The sequence below is a fragment of the Trichechus manatus genome, unplaced genomic scaffold, assembly GCF_000243295.1.
Source record: "Trichechus manatus latirostris isolate Lorelei unplaced genomic scaffold, TriManLat1.0 scaffold00077, whole genome shotgun sequence".
Taxonomy (NCBI): domain Eukaryota; kingdom Metazoa; phylum Chordata; class Mammalia; order Sirenia; family Trichechidae; genus Trichechus; species Trichechus manatus.
This window is the reverse complement of record NW_004444013.1, coordinates 12717895-12739981: the sequence shown is the minus strand read 5'-3', so window position 1 is coordinate 12739981 and position 22087 is coordinate 12717895. Positions and strand designations below refer to the sequence as shown.

General features: G+C 45.9%; 1 protein-coding gene across 1 annotated transcript in view; it reads right to left on the bottom strand.

Annotated features, from left to right (window-relative positions):
* The window catches only part of TNRC18 (trinucleotide repeat containing 18), a 119073-nt gene that overhangs the window by 25594 nt on the left and 71392 nt on the right, over positions 1–22087 (bottom strand). Inside the window, 3 exon segments of the mRNA XM_004391392.1 lie at positions 211–363; positions 9946–10364; positions 20211–20456. Coding sequence (XP_004391449.1) covers positions 211–363; positions 9946–10364; positions 20211–20456 — 818 coding nt within the window.

Sequence of the window (22087 nt, the reverse complement as noted above, 5' to 3'; positions counted from 1 at the left end):
CTCATTCTGGGGACAGGGGTGAGTCCTATTTATCCTTAAAGACTCAGCCACGTCCCTTTGCCTCTAGGACCACCACTGTGACAAGGGTCCAAACAAGAGCCCCTCAGCACAGAGGGGACCCTGCCTGACTCTGGAAACACATGACGCTGTAGCCCCACACACGGGTCTCTTCCACCTGCACCCTACCTGGAACAAGGTGCGAAGCCTCACCTCCTTTTTCACCTCCTTCCCCTTGGCCTTGGCCTTGCTCCTCTTGGTGGAGGCCAGGGAGCTGGTGTGAGGGGCCCGGGCCTCTGAGGGCAGGGCAGGTGCACGGGGCGGCGGCAATGCGGCTGCCGACCCCGTCTCCTTCCCCTTCTTCTTCTGCAGGAAGAACAGAGCAGAGCATCAGACAGCAAGGCCTCAGATCACTGCCTGCAGAGTGGGGGGCCTCATCCCCACCTGGCCTCAGCCCCTGCACCACCTACTCACCCTCCTCCCAACACCACGCCAACACCCAGGAGTTCGTTTCCGAGAGAGGACCAACTACTCTCTCTCCTTCTTGCAAATTTGTTTTTTATCTTGATCGTTTTACTACTACTGTATATTGTGTTGTTGTTAGGTGCTGCCACATCGAACTCCAACTCATACAGAGCCTATATGACAGAGCAGAACTGCCCCATAGGCTGTAATCTTTACAGGAGCAGATCACCAGGTCTTTTCTTCCATGGAGCAGCTGGTAGGTTCGAACTGACACCTTTTTGGTTAGCAGCCTAGCACTTAACCATTTCCCCACTTAACCACTTACTCTATATTACTTGTTGTAAAATATATATATACTGAATTGTATATAAAGCTGTGCAAACTCCTCTCCAATTATCCTACCAACCACACAGAAGTAAGCTCTAGTGACAGCCTGGCATATCCTTCCAGAAATTTCCACAAGCACACACAACCAGGTAAATACGAACGGTACGGGAACACAAAGGAGCCCTGGTGACGCAATGGTTAAGCACTCAGTTGCTAACTGAAAGGTCGGTGGTTTGAACCCACCAGCTTCTCCGCAGGAGAAAGATGTGGCAGTCTGCTTTCATAAAGATTTACAGCCTTGGAAACTCTATGGGGCAGTTCTACCCTGTCTTATAGGATCACCATGAGTCGGAATTGACTCAAAGGCAATGGGTATATGCGACACATTTATACACACACAGTACTTTTTTTTTTTTTTTTTTAATACAAATGGGAACTCACTGAAAGTCCTGCTTTGTAACCTCCCTTCCCCGCCAACACAGTATGCTTGGTATTAGAGTCCCTCGGAGGGGCAAACAGGCAAAGGGCTCAACTATTAACCAAACGGTTGGCAGTTCAAACCCACGCAGAGGTGCCTTGGAAGACAGGCCTGGCAATCTGCTTCCAAAAGGTCACAGCCTTGAAAACCCAATGCAGCAGTTCTACTGTGCACACACGAGGTCGCCATGAGTTAGAACTGTCTCAGCGGCAACTAGCAACATGTCTGATACATGTAGAGGTAGCTTCGTGTTTGTTTTCTAACAGCTGCCCAGTGTGCCACGGTGTGACCACAAAAAAAAAGGGAAAACCATTGCTGTCAAGTCGATTCCAACTCACAGCGACCCTATAGGACAGAGTAGAACTGCCCTAGCCCTAAGGTTTCCAAGGAGTACCTGGTGGATTCAAGCTGCAGACCTTTTGGTTAGCAGCCAAGTTTGCCATGGTGTGGAGGAACCATAATTCATTTAATCTCCTCTAGGTATATTAGGCTGCCTCCATTTTTTTCACCCTTCCAAATGATGCCAGAAAAATATGACATTACTGATTAGTTCTATGCCTTCTTCCTAGAAGCATATGTGAATCTGTCTAGCTACTGCCTCTAAGCTGTTTCCAGAATGTCTGTGTTCATTTCCATCTGCCCAGCAGTGAGGGGAGGGCCACACCCATCCCCACCTCAAAGTTACCCCCATAATGGCGAGATGAGGGCTCTTCCCCACTACAGGTGGGTATGGAAACTGGTCCAGGCCTCTTAAAACACAGCGTGTCCTACACCGAGCTTCTGTTGCTGGGTGCCGTCAAGTCAATCCTGACTCGTGGAGACCCCATATAACAGAGTACAACTGCCCCATAGAGTTGCCTAGGCTGTAATCTGTACAGAAGCAGATTGTCAGTCTTTCTCCACTGAAGCAGCTGCTGGGTTCAAACCACCAACCTTTCAGTTAGCAGCCGAGTGCTTAACCACTGTGCCACCAGGGCTCCTTGAGCTTCTGTTAAGGGTAATAATATAATTTTGGGAACAGAAGAGTGATGGTTGAATAACATGATGAACATCACTGAACTGTACATAAGAAGCCCTGGTGGCGCAGTGGTTAAGCACTCAGCTGCTAACTGAAAGGTCAGCGGTTAGAACCCACAAGCCGCTCCATGGGAGAAAGATGCAGCGGTCTGTTTCAGTGAAGACTTACAGCCTTGGAAACCCTATGGGGGCAGTTCTGCTCTGTCTTATAGGGTTGCTAAGAGTTGGGATTGACTCAATGGCAATTGGGACAGGAACTGTCCATGTGAAGATTGTTGAAATGACAAATGTTTTGTTACATATATAATTACCACCATCAAAAAAAAAAAATTTCTTACTAAACCACAACGTGTTCTGGACGAAGTAGATCAGAGGTTACCAGGGGCTGGGGGCAGGGGAGAGTGGGGAGTCATTGTTTAAGGGACACAGAGTTTCTGTTTGGGGTGCTGAAAAGGTTTTGGCAATGGATGGTGGTGGTGGTTGCACAACACGGTGGATGTGATTAATGTCCCTGAGTTGCACCCTTAAAAATAGCTAAAATGGCAAACTTTATATTATTTGTATTTTGCCATAGTAAAAACAAAAATACATAAAACAATGTATTCCATGACATTAAGCATTTGTCAAAACCCAGAGGATTGTACAACACAGAGAGAACCCTAATGTGAACTATGGGCTTTAGTTAATAATGTGTCAATCTTGGTTCCTTAATTGTAACCAATGTACCACAGCTATGCAAGGTAAGACTAATGGGCGAAATTGGAGTCCCTGGGTGGTGCAAATGGTTAATGTGCTCTGTTAAGGTTGGAGGTTTGAGTCCATCCAGAGGTCCCTCGGAAGAAAGTCCTGGCGATGTACTTCCAAAAAATCAGCCATTGAAAATCCTTTGGAGCAAAGTTCTACTCTGACACACCTGGGGTCGCCATGAGTCAGAGCTGACCTGACAGCAACTGGTTACCGACGTGGGTAGAGGGGAGAGCAGCTGTACAGAACTTATCTTTACTATCTGCACAATTTCTCTATAAACCTAAAACTCCTCTAAAATACAAAGTCTATTAAAAATTAAAACAAAACCCACAACGATGTGTCCTAAGGAGTAATCAGAGACAAGAATAAGATGTTTTCACAGGGAGAGTGTACAGCTTCATTTATCAGAGTCCCCAAACTGGAAACAACCTAAATGTTCAGCAACCTGTTGGGGAAACTCAGGTGGGTCCACGCATGCAGTTACATGCTTTTATTACAGCCGCCAACAGCCATGGTTCTCAAGAACAGCCAACAGCATGGGAAATGGGAATGATGATACTTTGTGAAAAAAGCAGGACTCAAAACTACAGTCAGCATAACCCAGAGGCTCTCAGATTCCGGAGGAATGTAACTTTATGCTTTTACAAGAGACCTGTCTAAAACAAAATGACCAAGGAAAGGGGCCAGGGGAGGTTGAAAATAAATAGAAAAAGATAATGCCGGGCAACGGCTGCCAAGACAACACTAGAAGCCAATACATTCATATCAGACAAGTCAAAATTGCATTAAAAGGAACAAAGAGGAAAATGTTGTAAGGATAAAAGCAATCTCCATTTTGGAAAAATCTTTAATAAAAAAGTTTAGTCTCTATTTTGGAAAAAATATATATATTTATATATACAGAGCCCTGGTGGCATAGTGGTTAAGAGCTCGGCTGCTAACGAAGAGGTTGGCAGTTCGAATCCACCACCTACTCCTTGGAAACCCTATGGGGCAGTTCTACACTGTCCTGTGGGGTCACTATGAGTCAGAAACCACTTGATGGCAACGGGTTTGGTTCGGTTTATTTGTATATACACTGTATTTCTTTGCTTCTGATGAGCATTTTAATCATATTCATATTTCTGAAATCAGACGGCATCCTAAGGGTTGAATGAATGTTTAACGTGGTTAAATTTCCTTTTCCCTCTAACGTCTGTTATTAAAGAGATAGTTCATTTTATGGGACTCGTCCTTGCTGCTGTACACACAGGAAAAAAAAGAAAAAGAAAAAAATTGTCCCTGAGTGGATTTTTACTTCCTTCCTTTTCTTTATCTTCATTTTCCAAACTACGGTTATCAGATAAAACTGTTACCTTTCCTTCTCTTTGGTCATAAAACCCATTTCTGAGAGTCTTTTTTTTTAAAAATAAGAAAATAATGCCAAATGCGAGAAAAGTTCTGCATACAGCACAGAGATGTTCATTGCTGTGGTATTTATAATGGCAAAATACTATCATCAACCAACCTATCTATGGGCAGCCTGGTCAACAGGGAGATAATGCAGACCATGTTGAGCTGTTATTCAGTCATTGAAAAGTATTTAAAAAAATAAGTGTTTACAAAAAGCTCCTAAGATCTGGACATGCACATGACATAATATTAAGTTTAAAAAGCAGGAGATAAACGTATACCACAAAAAAAAAAAAATGTTCACAGTGGTTTTTCTTGGGATGATGGGACGTGGGGTGATTTCCCTGGGTGTCTGTTTTGTACTTTTTTTGGACAATTAATCTGTCCTCTAGTTTCTTGGTACCTCATCAAAAGACTGGGACTGTGTGGGCCTCTGGTCCTCTCAGGTCCCTGGGTGGCACAAATGGTTTATGCTTGACTACTAACCTAAAGATTAGCAGCTCAAACTCACCCAGTAACACTGCGGGAGAAAGGCCTGGTGATCAGCTTCTGTAAAGATTACAACCAAAGAAACCCTACAGAGCAGCTCTACTCTGAAGCACATGCGGTCGCCGTGAGTCAGAACTGACTCCACAGCAGTGGGTTTGGTTTGTTTTTTTTTTTTTGATCTGGTCCTCTTGCCTAATGGCTCCGGGTCTTCAGACACTAGGAAATGGGAAGCCAAGGACTCTAGTGAGAATCCAACGGGGACCTTGGAGTGACTTGGGGTGAGGGGCTGTGGTGATGATGGAGTTAACAAAAGAAAGGCACCATCTTGAGCAAGGCCCAAGGAGGCAGTGTAGGTCAGTGGTTATGGCCCCAGCTCTGGAGTTAAACTCCTCCCTGGGTTCAAAGCTCAGCTCTGAGGAATATTAGCTGCTGCGGCCCTGGGCAAGCCACCTCTCATTTCACGTGTCACCTGTAAAATGAGTAACCTATCTCACGTTTTTTTTTTTTTAAATTGTACTTTAGATGAAGGTTTACAGAACAAATAGTTTCTCATTAAACAGTTAGTACGCATACTGTTTTATGACAATGGTTAACAACCCCACGACGTGTTGACACTGTCCCTTCTCAACCTTGGGTTCCCTATTACCAGCTTTCCTGTCCCCTCCTGCCCTCTAGTCCTTGCCCCTGGACCGTTGTGCCCCATCAGTCTTGTTTTGTTTTATGGGCCTGTCTAATCTTTGGCTGAACAGTGAACCTCAGGAGTCACTCCATTACTGAGCTAGAAGGATGTCCAGGGGCCATACTCTCGGTGTTTCTCCAGTCTCTGTCGGGCCAGTAAGTCTGGTCTTTTTTTCACATGGTTTTTAAAAAAATTGTAGTAAAATACACATAATATAAAATCTACCATGTTAACACTGAAATGTTTTAGTGTACAAGCGTACCATTCAGTGGTGTTAAGTGAATTCACCATGTTGTAGAACCATCACTACTATCTATTTCCAGATCTTTTTTATCATCACAGATAAAAACTCTACCCATTAAACAATAACTCCCCACTCCCCTTTCCCCAGCCCTTGGTAACTCCTAATCTACTTTCTGTCTCTCGCATTTGCCTGCTCTAGATACTTCATGCAAATGGGGTCGTACGATGTTTGTCCTTTTGGGTCTGGCTTCTTTCATTCGGCATCATGCTTTTCAGGGTTCATCCATGTGGTAGCTTGGATCAGGACTTCATTTCTCTTTATGGCTCAGTAATATTCCAATGGATGGATACAGCACGTTTTGTTTATCTATTCATCTGTTGATGGATCCTTGGGATGTTTCCACCTTTTGGGTATTGTGAATAGTGCTGCAGTGAACATTGGTGTACATGTGTCTATTTGAGTCCCTGCTTTCAATTTGTTTGGGTACATACCGAGGAACAGTATTGCTAAGTATTCAATAAGTATACAGGTGACACCATTAGCACAGTGGCTGGGCCCTACTATGGGTCAGCTGGTAGGGTCGTCTTCATTTTTATTGTTCTGGCACCTTCACCTCCAAGGCCCTGGAAACTTGAGAAGGCTTCAGCCATGAGGCTGAGGGACAAAGGAGATGGGAGATGGGTACAAATCCAAGGTGTCTGTAGATGACACAAAAACGCAGCCCATCCTCACTACCACCTGCTGTCTGGAGATCAATGTTTGAGTCTCATCCTTTGCTGTGACTTTCTCAAGAACGTCACTGGTATTTAAGGGTTCATTCTCCATGTTATGGATTGAATTGTGTCCCCCAAAAGATATGCTGAAGTCCTGTACCTGTGAATGTGACTGTGATGGTTAAGACTGTGTGTTAACTTGGCTAGGCCATGATTGTCAGTGTTTTGGCAGCTGTATAATGTTGTGATCACTTCCCTGTTGAAATCTGATACGTGATCACCCCCATGATGGGATCTGCTAAGTAGTCCTGGTGGGAGCGGGGGCTCTGGCAGCTCACCGCCCCCTCAGCCTTCATCTCTCCGCCCTCCTCTGCCTACTTCCTTCCGGCTTGCCTTGCCAGGGCTCTTGCTTGTTCTGGATCCTGCAGCTTGCTCTGGTTCGTCTGGCCTCCGGTTCTTGGGACTTGGGCTGGCAGCTTGCCAGCGGTCTTGCCTGCTGATCTGGACATTCATTGAGCTTCACGGCCTGCAGCAAGACTACGCTCCAGCCTGCTGATCTCGGGTTTGCCAGCCCCTGCAGCAACGTGGATCGGGTGAACCCTCTTTTCTGCTTCACGGACTTGGAACGTACAGCCTCTAGGAGTTGCATGAACCATTTTCTTGATATAAATCTCAATCTCTCTCTCTGTATACATATACGTTTTGCTGGTTTTGCTTCTCTGGAGAACCCAGCCTAAGATAGTGACCTTGTTTGGAAACTGAGTCTTTCTTTGAAGATGTTACCAGTGAAGTTAGTGAGGTCGTCCTAGAGTAGTCGTTGTTAGTTGCCATCGAGTTGATCCTGATGCATGGCAACCCCAAGTGTGCAGAGTAGAACTGTGCTTGATAGGGTTTTCAAGGCTGTGACCTTCTGGAAGCAGATCACCAGGTCTTACTTCCAAGGCACCTCTGGGTGGGTTTGAACCACCAACCTTTCAGTTAGTAGTCCAGTGCTTAACCATATGTGCAACCTAGAGACTCTTTACTAGAGTAGGATGGGTCCTAATCCTGTATGACTGGTGTCTTATAAAAGAGTATGACAGACATGGAGACAGTCATACTCAGGGAGAAGGTGCTATGTGAAGATACATCTACAAGTAGCAAAAAAAAAAAAAAACACCAAGGATTGCTGGCAGCCACTAGAAGCCAAGAAAGAGACATGGAACAGTTCCTCTCTGAGAGCCTTCAGAAGAAATCAACATGGCTGATCCTCTGATTTGGACTTCTAGTCTCCAGAGTTCCGAGACAATAAATTTCTGTTCCTTAAAGCCACCCACTTTGTGGTATTTAGTTACTGCAGTCCCAGGAGACTAAAATATTCCACTTGGGACACAGGGTGGAGCGGCCTGAGTCAGAGACTCCTGTTGAGAGCTGGCTGTTAAGTCTGAATACAACCACCTAAAAGGTATTCAGCTTCCTAGCAGCCTGTGCAAAAGGGTAAACAGGTCTAATCATCATAGAGTTCTTGAAAAGCAAACGTTTTAACATGGGGTGTCTATGGAGATTCAGAGAATCTGTGAACTTGGAAGGGAAAAAATTCCATCTCTATTTTCACTAACCTCTAAAGAAAAGAGCCTTTCCCTTGGGTATACACAGAAGCCACAAATCACAATAGTATCTGCCAGGCTTGTGACTTTGTCACCAACAGAAATCAGAGAGGCTCATATCACATGATAGGTACTACAGACACCTTGAAATATGATTGATGCTTATTCCATCATCACTACTTCAAAATTATGGTAGTTTTTAGAGCTGCTCCCAGATATCCTTATTAACTACGTTCATAAAGAAACACGTGCGGTACAAATTGATTTTTAAAAATATTTTGACAACTGCATTTCAATATCACTGTTTGCCTTTGTGATCCTGTGTATTTTATGCACATTTTAAAACGTTATTCTGTTAAACATAGAGTCATCATGCCAAACCAAAATAAAACCAAACCTGTTGCCGTCACGTGGATTTGGGCTCATGGTGACCCTACAGACCCAGCAATTCCCCGCCTACATATATACCCAAAAGGATTAAAAGCAGGAACTCAAACAGACACTTGTACACCAATGTTCATAGCAGTATTATTCATAATAGCCAAAAGTTGGAAACAACTCAAGTGTCCATCAATAGATGAATGGGTAAACAAAATGTGGTTTATTTGTGCAATGGAATATTATTTTGCCATAAAAAGGAATAAAGTACTGATACATGTTATGACATGGATGAACCCTGAAAACATTATGCTGAGCTTCAAAATAAGCCAGACACAAAAAGGACCACTACTGTAGGATTCCACTTATCTGAAATACCTAGAATAAGCAAATGTATAGACAAAAGTTTATTGGCGGTTACCAGGGGCTGGGGGAAGAGGGGAATGGCAGTTATCGTTCAGTGGGCACAGAGTTTCTGTTTGGGGTGATGAAACAGATTTGGAAATAGATAGTGTTGATGGTTGCACAACATGGTAATTGTTGTGTTAGATGCCGTCAAGTCCATGTGACAGAGTAGAACTGCTCCATAGGGTTTCCTAGGCTGTGATCTTTATGGGGGCAGATCATCAGGTCTTTCTTCTATGGAGCTGCTGAGTGGGTTTGAACTGCCAACCTTTCCGTGAGCAGCTGAGCACTTCACCATTGCACCACAATTAATGTCACTGAATTGTATACTTAAAAATTGTTAAAACGCAAAAGGGGGGAAATGCAGAACAGAATTTAAAATTTTCATGGACTCTAGACTTTCTGGAGCCATGGCGAGTGGATGAACGCCCAAAACTACTGCCCTGAGATAATCTTTAAACCTTAAACCAGAAATATCCCCGGCAGTCAATCTTAAAACCAAACAGTTTAGCTTAACTAGTAAAAACGTCTGCCTTGAGTATTATGCTCTTTTAAAAACTATCTATATGGGATCAAATTGACAACAGCAACTCAAAAGACTAGATGGGAACCTTAGGGGGCAGTGAATTAATGCCAATGAGAGAAGAACAACTCAGAAAAGGAGGGTGAGAAATACTTGTACAACTCGAAGATGTAATCAATGTCACTACATTATACACGTAGAAACTTGAATTGGTGTATGTTCTGTTGTGTATATTCTCAACAACAAACTAAATAAAATCTAGGAAAAAAATTGTTAAAATAGCAAACGTTATGTTATATGCAGTTTATGACAATAAAAACAATTTTTTAAATGTTATTCTGAGACAGAATGCAAAAGGGATCCATGGTGCAAAAAAAGAGCTTAGGAGAGGTGGCAGGTCCCCAGGAGGGACGGCCATGAGTGACCACAGTGCCCAGGCATGAAGGTTCGGGGCCGGGCAATGAGCACCTCAATTCCCTCCCACCGCCCACGCCTGCAGCCCTACCTTGCGCTGGTCCTTCCTGTCCCTGGCGCGGCCGGCGTCCTTGCGCGGGCTCAGCGCGCCACCCTTGGCACAGCGCGTGGCCTTGGGCGCGGGGGCAGCTGTGGGCGTGGGGGCTGCCGGGGCCGAGTCGTGCAGGAAGATGCGCTCGCTGCGCCGCCGTGTCCACAGGTCGTCGTCGCTGGCCTCGGGCCCCGCCTCGAAGCCGGCCTCCTTGGGGCCGCGCAGCTTGCGCACCTTGCGCCCCTTCTCTGCTGCCAGCTTGGCCTTGTCGGGGCTGGCGGGGCCGCGGGTGCTAGGCACAGGCCCGGCCAGGCCGCCCCCCGGCTCCCCAAGCCCCTTCTTGGGCCGCAGCAGCCCAGCAGGCGAGCGCTTCCGCACCTTGACCTCGCTCTCCGAGTCCGTGTACTCGAACTCTGTGCCTGGACACAGAGGGCAGGAAGCATTGTGGGCAGGGGTCCTCTGGGGCCCCTTTTCCCACCACCCTGCTCACTGGTCCCCAGCAAAAAGGCCACAGGCTGGGTCCACCCTCCAAGGAACTGCTCTGTGAGTAGGGGCGTTTCTCCCCATTTCCAGAGGGAGAAACTGAGGCCCAGAGAAAGGCAAGCACTCAGGCCTGAGAGTGGCAGGTACCGGCCCCACTCTTAGGCTAAACCTCCCTCTGTGGCCCCGACTCGGCTCCCTAACCCTCACCTCAAGAGGAGCCCTCACCCCAACAGCATCATCTAGGAATGTGAAGGTTAGTGCTCATGCCAGCAAGAGCCTCCCCTGGGTGACCCCATGGAAATCCCAGAAGCCAGGCCAGGTGAGCAGTGAGGGCCTCACACCTGGGAAAGCCCCACAAAACCCACAAGCCCTGCTGGGCCTCCTCTCCCGCTTCCTGGTGCCATTTCTCAGAGCTGGGAGGCCCCTGCCCCCCCCGCCAACATACGGCAAACCCACCCACAAAAGGCAGAGACCCCAGAAACGGTCTGCAGGAGCCAGCTTCCCGCTGCCCAAGAGCAGCCCTGACCCAAAGCCTCAGTTCTGTCTGGGCTCCTACCCAGTTACACTCAGTCCTTTCGGACCCCCAGAATTTCGCTTCTGCAGTTGCCTCTGCCTGGACTCCCGTCTCTCCCCTGACCTTTACTTGGAAAACTGCTGTGTCCTTTGTGACAAGACCTGCCTCAGTGTCCCCTGGCAGTGACGTGTATCCACCCTCTGTCACAACAGACATGCACTGCCCTGTAGAGTTTCTGTCCGTATCTCTGCCTGTCCCATCCTGTCCCCCGCCAAGTTCGCTGGAAGCCCCCGGTATTGCACAGCTCAGAGCTGGCCCAAAGCTGGCACCTAGGGAGAGTATGTGATGGTGGTTGGTGGCACTTCACCCCAGGGACAGAAGCCTCAAAAGGGGCACTCACCCCATGAGGCATGAAGAGGGCCTGCATCCTCCAGCCAGACTCCTGAATGACACATCTCCAGAAGCTCCTTGGCAGTCACCCCAAGAAAGAGCCAGTAACTTGTCCTGGGCCCCACAGCACAAGAGCAGAGAAGCCACTCCCAACCCCCAAGCCTATGGGCTCCTGGGGGGCAGCAGCTTGTCAACAGCTCCTTTGGGAGACCTGGCCCCATGGCGCCAACAGACAAAGCCACCCCAGTGGGGACCTGTCTGGGGCCCCCTGGCAGGAAAGAACCACTTGCAAAGCTTAATGATCCCATTAATTAATCTGCTGTTAACAGACTTCTCGATGCACAGGAAGGCAGCTGGGGGTTTTTGCAGCTGATTAGGGTGAGGGCCATAAAACACAGCATGAGAGCTCTGCTTCAGATATGACGGAATAAGACCCAACATGATGACACCTCCTGTCTGAAGGAAACCACCATAGAACCTAGACCTAGGAAATACCCTGGAGGGCATTATATATGGTAAAGGTGTTGGAGAGAGGGCAGAAGCAGTCAGCCTCTGGTGGGGATCGAACGCTCACTTGGAAGCTATACAGGTAAGAGCTATACGGGTAAGATCCCATTCCGAAGCTTTAACCCTGGGGCTAAGTGCATTCTTCTTGGCACCAATATTCGGGAAGCTGAGGCATTCATAAGGAGCCCTGGTGGCACAGTAGCTAAGCCCTCTACCGCTAACTGAAAGGTTGGTGGTTCGAATCCACCAGCCACTCTGCAGGAGAAAGATGCAGCAGTCTGCTTCCATAAAGATTACAGTCTTGGAAACCCTATAGGGTTTACTCTGTCCTATAGGGTCTCTATGAGTCAGAATCAACTCCACGGCAACGGGTTTGGTTTGGGGCACTCATGGAAAGAAAATGGAGTCTTTATGACCTCAAAAACCAAGAAAGAAAATTCTGGAAACTGAAGGCAGAAAAAAAGGTGAAAGGATCCCCAAACTCTACCTACCCACATTTCTCATAGAACCCTGAACCACTCATGCATAGAACAGGCTCGAAGCTGCCCAGGTAAAGGCAAAAAAGATCTCAACAGAGATCAGAGCTGCTGCCCAAGAAACAGAAATTGGAGGTCAAGACTTGCCAAGGAAAAACCCACTGAAACAAAGGAAATAATGTCATTTGTGAAAAATCAAGAAAATTCAGACTCTCCACAACTTAACTCTCATAATGCCCAGGATGCAATCTAAACTTACTCGACAAACGAAGAACCAAGAAAATGGGTAACATTCTGGAGAGAAAAGAAAATCAACTGAATCTGACCCTGAGAAGAACCAGATGTTGGAACTAATGGACAAAAATTTTGAAGTGGCTATTATAATAATTATCCTCAATGAAGAAAAACAAAATTATCTCAATGCATAAACATTTCACCAGAGAAACGGGAAGTATCAGCAAAGAAATAGAAACAACAGAATAAGAACCAAATGGAAATTCTAGAAGGGAAAGATACAATTTCTGAAATAAAAAATTCACTGAAAGGAGCTAAGAGCTGGGTGGACATGATTAAAGAAAGAGCCCTGGTGGCACAATGGTTAAGTGCTCAGCAGCTAATCGAAAAGTTGGAGGTTTGAACCCACCCAGTGGCTCTACAGGAGAAAGACCTGGAGTTCTGCTCCTATAAAGATTACAGCCAAGAAAACCCTATGGGGCAGTTCTACTCTGTCACATGGGGTCACTATGAGTTGGAATTGACTCGACAGCACCTGACAACAACGACTGATTGGAAGCCAGAAAACCAAACCCGTTGCCATTGAGTTGATTCTGACTCACAGCGACCCTATAGGACCATAGGCTTTCCAAGGAGCAGCTGGTGGATTCAAACTGCCAACCTTTTGGTTAGCAGCTGTAACTCTTCACCACTGTGGCACCAGGGCTCCACCGATTGGAATTTGCAGTCAAGAAATCAAATAATGTATTACATTAAGCAAATCTGCTGCAAAAGACCTCTGTAAGTTTTAAAAAGCAAAGTGTCACTTCGATGACTAAGGTGAGCCTGACCCAAGCCATGGTATTTTCAGTCACCTCGTATGAATGCAAAAGTTGGACAGTGAAAAAGGAAGATAGAAGAATTGATGCATTCAGACTGTGGTGTTGGCAAAGAATGTCTGCTCTCTCTACTTCTACTGAATATTGTACTGGAGGTTCTCTACCCAGGGCAATCAGGACAGAAAGACATAAAAACATTCAGATTGGGAAGGAAGAAGTAAAACTATCTCTATTTGCAGATTGCATAATCTTGTATGTTAAAAAAAAAAAGTCCTTAAAAATCCACTAAAAAACTATTAGAATGAACATGAGTTCAGTATGGTTACAAGATACAAGATCAATATACAAAATATATGCTATTTAGACAAGCATCTGTTATGGGTTGAATTGTGTCCCCAAAAAATATGTTTTAAATCCTAACCTCTATGCCTGTGGTTATAATCCCATTTGGGAATGAGTTGTCTGTGTTATGTTAATGAGGCAGGATTAATGTAAGGTATATAACCCTTATGTTACTACATTTTTTATTCTTAAAAAAATTTTTTTGATGGCACGTGTTTTCAGTATTGGAATGCATGCTTACTAATTGAGTGTGTTTAAATTTTTGATTGGTAATATGGATTTTGAGAAATATGATCTGGTAATACAAGCCACCAACGAGGCAAGTGGCACTCTGGCACCGCTGATCTATGGTATGACTATATACCAATGACAGATAGATAAGTGATTTACTGCAGGTGCCTTTCCATTAGGTTACATAGAGAACCTCTGGTTTTCCAAATATGACACAGAAAAAACAAAACAAACCCATCAGGGCTCCCTAACTATCACACAGAAAAGCCATAATTATGCTTGCAAGCCCTATCTCACACAAGTAAAGGAAATAAAGGGGAAAAAATGCAAAAATTTTTAAAACTAACACATCCAGGAAGCATCACCTAATAGAATGCTCAACCTACACAACGATGAAGCTCCAACTCTGGTCTGCTGAGCTTCACACATTTCAAAAGGGACCCACCTTGACTCTAAGTGCATTAAAACCAGAATAACGCCTTACCTCTGAGGTCCAGGGGCATAAAAATTGACTGGCATACCACTTATGCCAATGGTAAAAAAAACTGAACAAGCAAGCAGAGGAGAGATGGGGTAAGATAGATGCCAAGACACCTGGAGATCTCCAAGGAACCAGGAGGCAGAAGCTGACGAGACAAGGACCTGCCTCCAGAGCCCACAGAGAGAGAGAGACTTCCCCTAGAGCCAGTGCTCTGAATTCGGACTTCTAGCTTCCTAAACTGTGTGAAAATAAATTTCTGTTTGTTAAAGCCATCCACTTGTGGTACTCCTGTTATAGTAGCACTAGATAACTAAGACAGAATTAAAGAGAATAAAATATTTAAGAATAAATTTAATAAAAGAAGTACAAAACTTCTACATTGAAAACTACAAAACATTGTTAAAAGAAATCAAAGAAGATCCAAATAAACAGAAAGCCATCCTATATTTATGGATCAAAAGCCTTACTATTGTTAACTTGCCTATACTCCTCAAACTGACCTACAGATTCAATGCAATTTCTATCAAAATCTCAGCTCCCTTTTTTGCAGAAATTGACAAGCTGATCCTAAAATTCATGTGGAAATTCAAAGGACCCAGAATAGCCAAAAAATCTTGAAAAAGAGCAAAGTTGGAGGACTTATCTTCCCAATTTCAAAGCTTACTACAGATCTACAGTAAGCAAGACAGTGTGGTACTGAAATAAGGATAGAACAGTGGAACAAAACTGAGAGTCCAGAAATAAGCCCTTGCATTTATGGTCAATTGATTTCCTACAAAGGTGCCAAGATCATTCAGTGGAGGGAAGAATGGGCTCTTCAACAAATGGTACTGAGACAACTGGATATCCACGTGCAAAAGAATAAAGTTAGACCTCTACCTCACACCATACATAAAAATGAACTAAAACGATCATAAAACTAAATGTTAAGGGCTAAAATTATAAAACTCTTAGAAGAAAACAGGAGTAGATCTTTGTGATCTTGGATTAGGCAATACATTCTTAGATATGTCACCAGAAGCACAAACGGCAAAAGAAAAATAGATAAATTAGACAAAATTAAAAACTTTCGTGCTTCAAATAACACCATCAAAAAAGTGAAAAGACAACCCACGGAATGGGAGAAAATATTTGCAAATTATATCTCTGATAAGAGATTTGTAGCCAGAACACATAAAGAACTCTCATTCAACAATAAAAAGACAAAAATAAAAAATGGGCAAAAGATTTGAATAGGCATTTCTCCCAAAAAAGATATACAGCTGACCAATAGCAATGAAAAGATGCTCTACATCATTCATCATTTGCGAAATGCAAATCAAAACCACAATGAGATAACATTCCACACACAATAGGGTAACCATAACAAAAAATATAAACAATACCGAGTACTGGAGAAGATATGGGGAAATTAGAACCCTCATACATCACTCATGAAATTGTAAAATGGTGCAGTCACTTTGGAAAGCAGTTGGGTGGTTCTTCCAAATGTTAAACACAGAATCACTATATGATCTAGCATTCTACCACAGCTGGGTGGTTCCTCCCAATATCAAACATAGAATCACTATGTGACCCAACATTCCACCACAGTTGGGTGGTTCCTCCAAATGTTAACCACAGAATCACTATATGACCCAGCAATTCCACTCCTAGGTATGTACCCAAGAGAATTACAAACATGTTTCTATACAAAGACCTGTACACAAATATTCATAGGAGCATGATCTATAATAGCCAAAAAGTGGAAACAACCCAAATGTCCATCAACTGATGAAGGGATAAACACAATGTGGTCCATCCATACAAGGAATATTATTCAGCCATAAAAAGGAATGAAGTTCTGACACGTGTTACAATGTGGATGAACCTTGAAACCATGATGCTAAGTCTAAGAAGCCAGACTGCAAAGACCACAAATTGTGTGGTTCTATTTATGTGAAATGGCCAGAACAGGCAAATCCATAGAGACAGAAGGTAGATTAGTGGTTACCAGGAGCCAGAAGAATGGAGAGTGACTGCTACTGGGTATAGCATTTGTTTTTTGGATGATGAAAATGTTCTGAAATTAGATAGTCGTGATGGTTGTACAACTCTGTGAATATATAAAAGCCACTAAATCTTTCAAATTGTTAATTTAATGGTATGTGAATTATATCTAAAAAACTAAAAGGGTAAAATCAAACCAAACTATATCAATAATTAAATATTAATAGATTAAACATTTATATTAAAAAGAGGCATGAAAGAAAAAGACCCAACTATTTTCTGTCTAAAAAGACTCACTTTAAATAAAAGAGACAGGTAAAATGAGAGTAAATGAATGTAAAGAAGATACACCATGCAAATAGTAAGCATAAGAAAGCTGGAATGGCTATATTAATACCAGATAAAATGAGTCCCAAAACAAAATGCATTACCAAAGATAAGAAGGAACATGTCATAATAACAAGAGTCAATTCAAGAGGAAACATAATCGTAAGTGTGTATGTACCTGATAATAGAGCTTCAAATACACAGGCAAAAACTGATTTAAATTAAATTAAAAGGAGAAATAGAGAATTCTGCAATCAGAGTTCGAGATTTAAACACCCATCTCTAAGCAACTAGTGAAAAAGCTAGACAAAAAAATCCCCAAAGGCATACAAGATCTGAACAACAGTATCAGTTACAATGACCTGCCTGGTATTTATAGAATACTATACCCAACAAAGAAGCCCTGTTGCTGCAGCAGTCAAGCATTTGGTTGTTAACCGAAAGGTCGGCAGTTCAAACCTACCAGCTACTCCGTGGGAGAAAGATGTGGCAGTCTGCTTCCGTAGAAGATTACAGCCTTAGAAACCCTATGGGGCAGTTCTACTCTGTCCTACAGGGTTGCTATGAGTCAGAATCGACTCGATGGCAATGGGTTTTTGGTACATTTAACAACGTCAGAATATTATTTTCAAGTGTACACAGTACGTTTAAGAAACAGCCTACATCTCCAATGTTGTAAAATTTTAAAAGATTGAAACTATACGAAGTATGTTCCCTCACCAAGATGGAATTAAATTAGAAATCAACAATACTAAAATTACCAGGCAATCCCTCAAATATTTGGAAACTAAATAAAAGTGCAGCCACCACCTATCAGTGGAAGCTTTCATGTTGCTGTGATGCTGAATAGGCTTCAGCAGAGCTTCCAGACTAAGACAGACCAGGAAGAAAGGCCTGGTGATCTACTTCTGGAAATCAGCCAACGAAAACTCTATGGATCATAATTCGATCCAGTTGTGTATGGGGTTGCTAAGAGTCAGAGGTTTGCTCAATGGCAGCTAACAGCAAAACCACAAATAATTATTGGGTCAAAGAAGAAATCACAGAAGAAATTAGAAAGTATTCCGAATTCAGTAATAATGAAATTACAACACATCCAAAAACATATCAAAAAATCTGTTTAGAAAGAAGTTTATAGTTTTAAATGTCTCTATTAGAAAAAAGGAAGGTCTCAAATCAATGATCTAAGTTTCTACCTTAAGAAATGGTCACAAGTGGTTGCAAATTAAACCCAAGGCAAACAGAAGGAAATGATAATAAGAGTAGAAATCAATTAAATTGAAAACAAAACCAAAAAATATAAAACAAAATCAACAACTTCTAGCCGGGATGATCAAGAAGTAAAGAGAGAAGAAACAATTTTCTGCCTCAGCCATGAGAGAAGAAACATCACTACAGACCCTTCAGACATCAAAAGTTATCATAAGGGAATAATGAGAACCACCATATGCCAACACATTTGACAATCGGGATGAAATGGATGCTTGGGGCTGTAGGAAGAGGAAGTGCAAAAGCCTGAAGGTAAGAGGACGTCTGGCAGATTTAGGCGCTGCAGTGGGATCTGTCTGTGGACAGGATGAAGTGATCCAAGCAGCCACCATCTGAACTGGAGGGTCGGTCAGGTGGTACCTGGACACAGAGGGCAAAGCGGAGCCAGTGAGAGGTTCTGGACAGAGAAGTGGCCTGGTCAAGTTTGGGCCTTGAGGAAAAGCCCTCCAGCTGAGGGGGCAAGCCTGCAGGGAAGCTAGTGCCATAGTCCAGGAAAGCCAGGCTCGAAGCCTAGATAACACAGGAAATAAGGGCAGGACATGGGGATGAGAGGGGGCAGTGGTGGTTCACTGGTAGAATTCTCGTTTTCCATGCAGGACACTCAGGTTTGATTCCCAGTCAATGCACCTCATGCACAGCCACCACCCATCTGTCAGTGGAGGCTTGTGTGTTGCTCTGATGCTGAACAGGTTTCAGCAGGGCTTCCAGACTACGATGGAGTAGGAAGAAAGTGCTGATGATCTAATTCCAAAAGTCAGCCAATGAAAACCCTATGGACCTCAACGGTCTGATCCGAAACTGATCACAGGGATGGCACAGGACTGGGCAGCATTTCGTTCCGTTGTACATGGGGTCACCATGAGCTTGGGGCCCACTCCATGGCAGCTCATGACAACAACATGGGGGTGAGAGGGAGGAGGAAGAAAGCCGGGCCCGGGCCTGAAGCCTGGTGTGGGTACATGAAGCCAAGTGCGACTGGGGAGGCCTGGGGGGACAGGCGGTACCACAGTGCCCTATTTCCCTTGTCCCAGCCCCTGCCAGGAGGGCCTCAGGCCTATCCTGTGGCACAGAAAAGGGCACAAGGCAGGCAGCAGGGCGGCTGGGGTGGCCCGTCCCAGGACCTTGCCCCGTGGAGGCCAGGTGAGTTCCCGGCAGGAGCACCTGGGGGACCTTCGGTTTCAAACACCAACCCCAACTTCAGGCTGGACAGGGCCACGCGGGGACACAAGGCCCGGGGAGAGTGGGGTGGGGCCAGGAGAGGGTCCTGAGGTCCATTTGTTCCAAGACAAGGCAATGACACAGAATGTAATGATAGATGCAGAGACAGAAAGGAGGGAGTTGGAGGGGAGGCAGACAGGCCCCGCTGTCAGCCTCCATCTGAGCACTGGGCTGACCAGACAGAGTGGCTGGGAAGACCAAATGCAGCGAAAAGAGCACCATCAGGTTAAGGAAGTTCCTCTCTATGGGTTTTCGTTTCTTTAAACTATGAATGGGTATCGAAAGTAGTCGATGAATTTTTCTTTTTGCATCTATTGAGATGATCACATAGTCTTATGTGTTAAATGGTGCTTCTCCAAAAGGTGTGGTCAAGTCTTAACCCCTGTACCTGTGAACGTGGACCCCACCTCTGACCTCCTTCAGGCCCCAACCCCAGACCCCACGAGGCCTGCCCAGCTTGGCCCAGCCCATCTCGCCAAGTCACCGCCCCTAATGCCCCCCTCTGGAGCTTCCTTCCTTCAAGCCTCTGTGCAGCCGTGCCCTCTGCCTGACCACAATTTTTTCTCCACAAGCTAGGCTACCTCCTACTTCTTGCTTATATTTCAGTCTAGGTGTCTCCAACCTGCAGGGGCCTCCCAGACCCCCAGGCTGGGACAAGGTCCTTCCTTGGTCTCCTCCAGCCCCCCAAGGGCACATTCCTGAGGCCTCTCTGCCCCCTAGAACTGCCTGAAGAGGGCAGGTCAGGCCATGTTGGTGGAGCTCATGAATACCCAGGGAAGTCCCTCTTTGCAGAGCCAGGGGGGACCCCTTGTTCCTCAGCAACAGCAGGCCAGGTGGGGATCACGCTCAGGAGGGGCAGGCCCACAAGGCATAGCTCCACAGGCTGGCTCCCCAGCTCTGCTCCTCCCTCCTCCAAGCCTCAGTGCCCCATCTGCAGAATGGGCCCGAGGCCCCTGCCTCCCTGCCCTCCTCTGCCCAAGGCTCACCCATCAGGCTCTGCCGCTCCTCCTTCTTCCGAGCCTTCTGCTTGGCCTCCAGCTGCACCACCGACAGGGCCGGCCCCACGGTGGGGCTGGGCAGGGCGCTGGCTGCGAAGCGTGCCAGCAGGCCCAGCCCGCTCTCCTCCAGGCCTGGCGACAGGGCCCGCTCCCGGGCCCCCAGCCTATAGCCGCCACTGGCCTCGTCCTCCTCCTCCTCCAGCCCCTCGTCCTCCTCCTCCTCGGAGCTCTCATCTGGCATGCAGAAAACAGGGGCCAAGTCAGAGCCGTGGTCTCAGTGCACATCGCCACCCACTGCCACCCAGGCCTGGAGCCACCACTCAGCATGGCACCAGTGCAGGGTTCCACGGCTCCTGGCTCCTCCCCACGGGGCAGCTGGGGAGTAGTCAGAGCTGGCCAGCATTTCCCACCCGTGTCCCCTCTGCCCCATCACATGGAGCCCAAGACAAGGGAGCCCTGAGCGGCCCAGAGATGGCAGGGGCTGTGGGTATCAGAGTGGGCTTCTGTAAGGGGGGCACCAACATGCACGTCAGCTAGGGCAGGGGACAGACACATGGACAAGGACTGGAGACGGCTCTCTCCACAGTCTCACCTGCACACACACACCCCAACACACGACATGAAGGCTGGGAAGGAGGCAGTAGAGAAGGAAAGAGGAGGCTGAGGGAGAGGAGAACGAGGGGTAGAAAGTGTCCTCGGAGCGCAGCTCGGGGTTCTGGGTGCGGGCACCCTTGAAGGAGCTGGAGACTGGTGGCAGGAGAAGGTGGAGTTTGGTCTTTTCCGGGGGTGGGTGGAAAACCCCTATGGTTCAAGTCCGAAGTTGACTCTGAGCTACACCCCCATGCAGGGGAACCCTAGGCAAGCCACTGGCCCTCTCTGAGCCCCTATTTCTCATCTGTGGCATGGAGGTACCCATCCCAACCTCCCTACCATGTAAAGGGAAGGCTCAAATAGGATCCCATGTACATAAGAGAAATGGCTTTGCAGGATCCAAGAGGATCATAGAAACAGGACCACTTCCTGGACCTGCCAAAAAGGAACAGTACTGTCCCCACTGCCAGGGGAATTGTGAGCTGAATATTACTTGTGACTCAAAAGAGTCCACTGAGGACTCAAACCCAGGGCTTGCTTACCCGTAAAAAAACAAAACAGTTGAGTCAATTCCAATTCATGGCAACCCCATGTGTTACGGAGTAGAACTGTGCTCCATGAGGTCTTCTTGGCTGTAATCTTTACAGAAGCAGATCACCAGACCTTTCTTTCATGGCGCCACTGGATGGCTCAAACCACCAACCTTTAAGTTAGTAGTCAAGCGCAAACTGTGCCACCTAGGGACCTTGCTTACCCATAAAAAAAAAAAAAACAGAAACCAAACCCACTGCCATCAAGTCGATTCCGACTCAGCGACCCTACAGAACAGAGTAGAACTGCCCCATGGAGTTTCCAAGGAGCACCTGGTGGATTTGAACTGCTGACCTTTTGGTTAGCAGCCACAAGAGTCTCCACATCTAATGATAAAAGAAGAACCTCTTCCTTGGGAGAAAACAAAAACAAAAACAAAAACAGAAGGCCCACCTCCAGCAGGAGGCTTCAGAGCAGTGGGTGGATGCAGCCACCCTGCTCACATGCTGACTCCCCAGCTGTGTCTCAGTTTGGTAACTGGTTGACAAAGCAGGCTTCTCCTTGGCCATCGGGCTTGCCTCCCTGAGCCAGCTGGGGCTAACAGGACACAGGCTGTAGCTCAGTGGGACCTGCAGAGGAGAGCAAGGGAGGACAGTGCTCCCCACAAATAAGCCAATCTGCCACTAAAAAGAGATTGTCTTAAGGCGGAAACTTGCTTCTGACCTGAAGCAAGCAGACAGCCC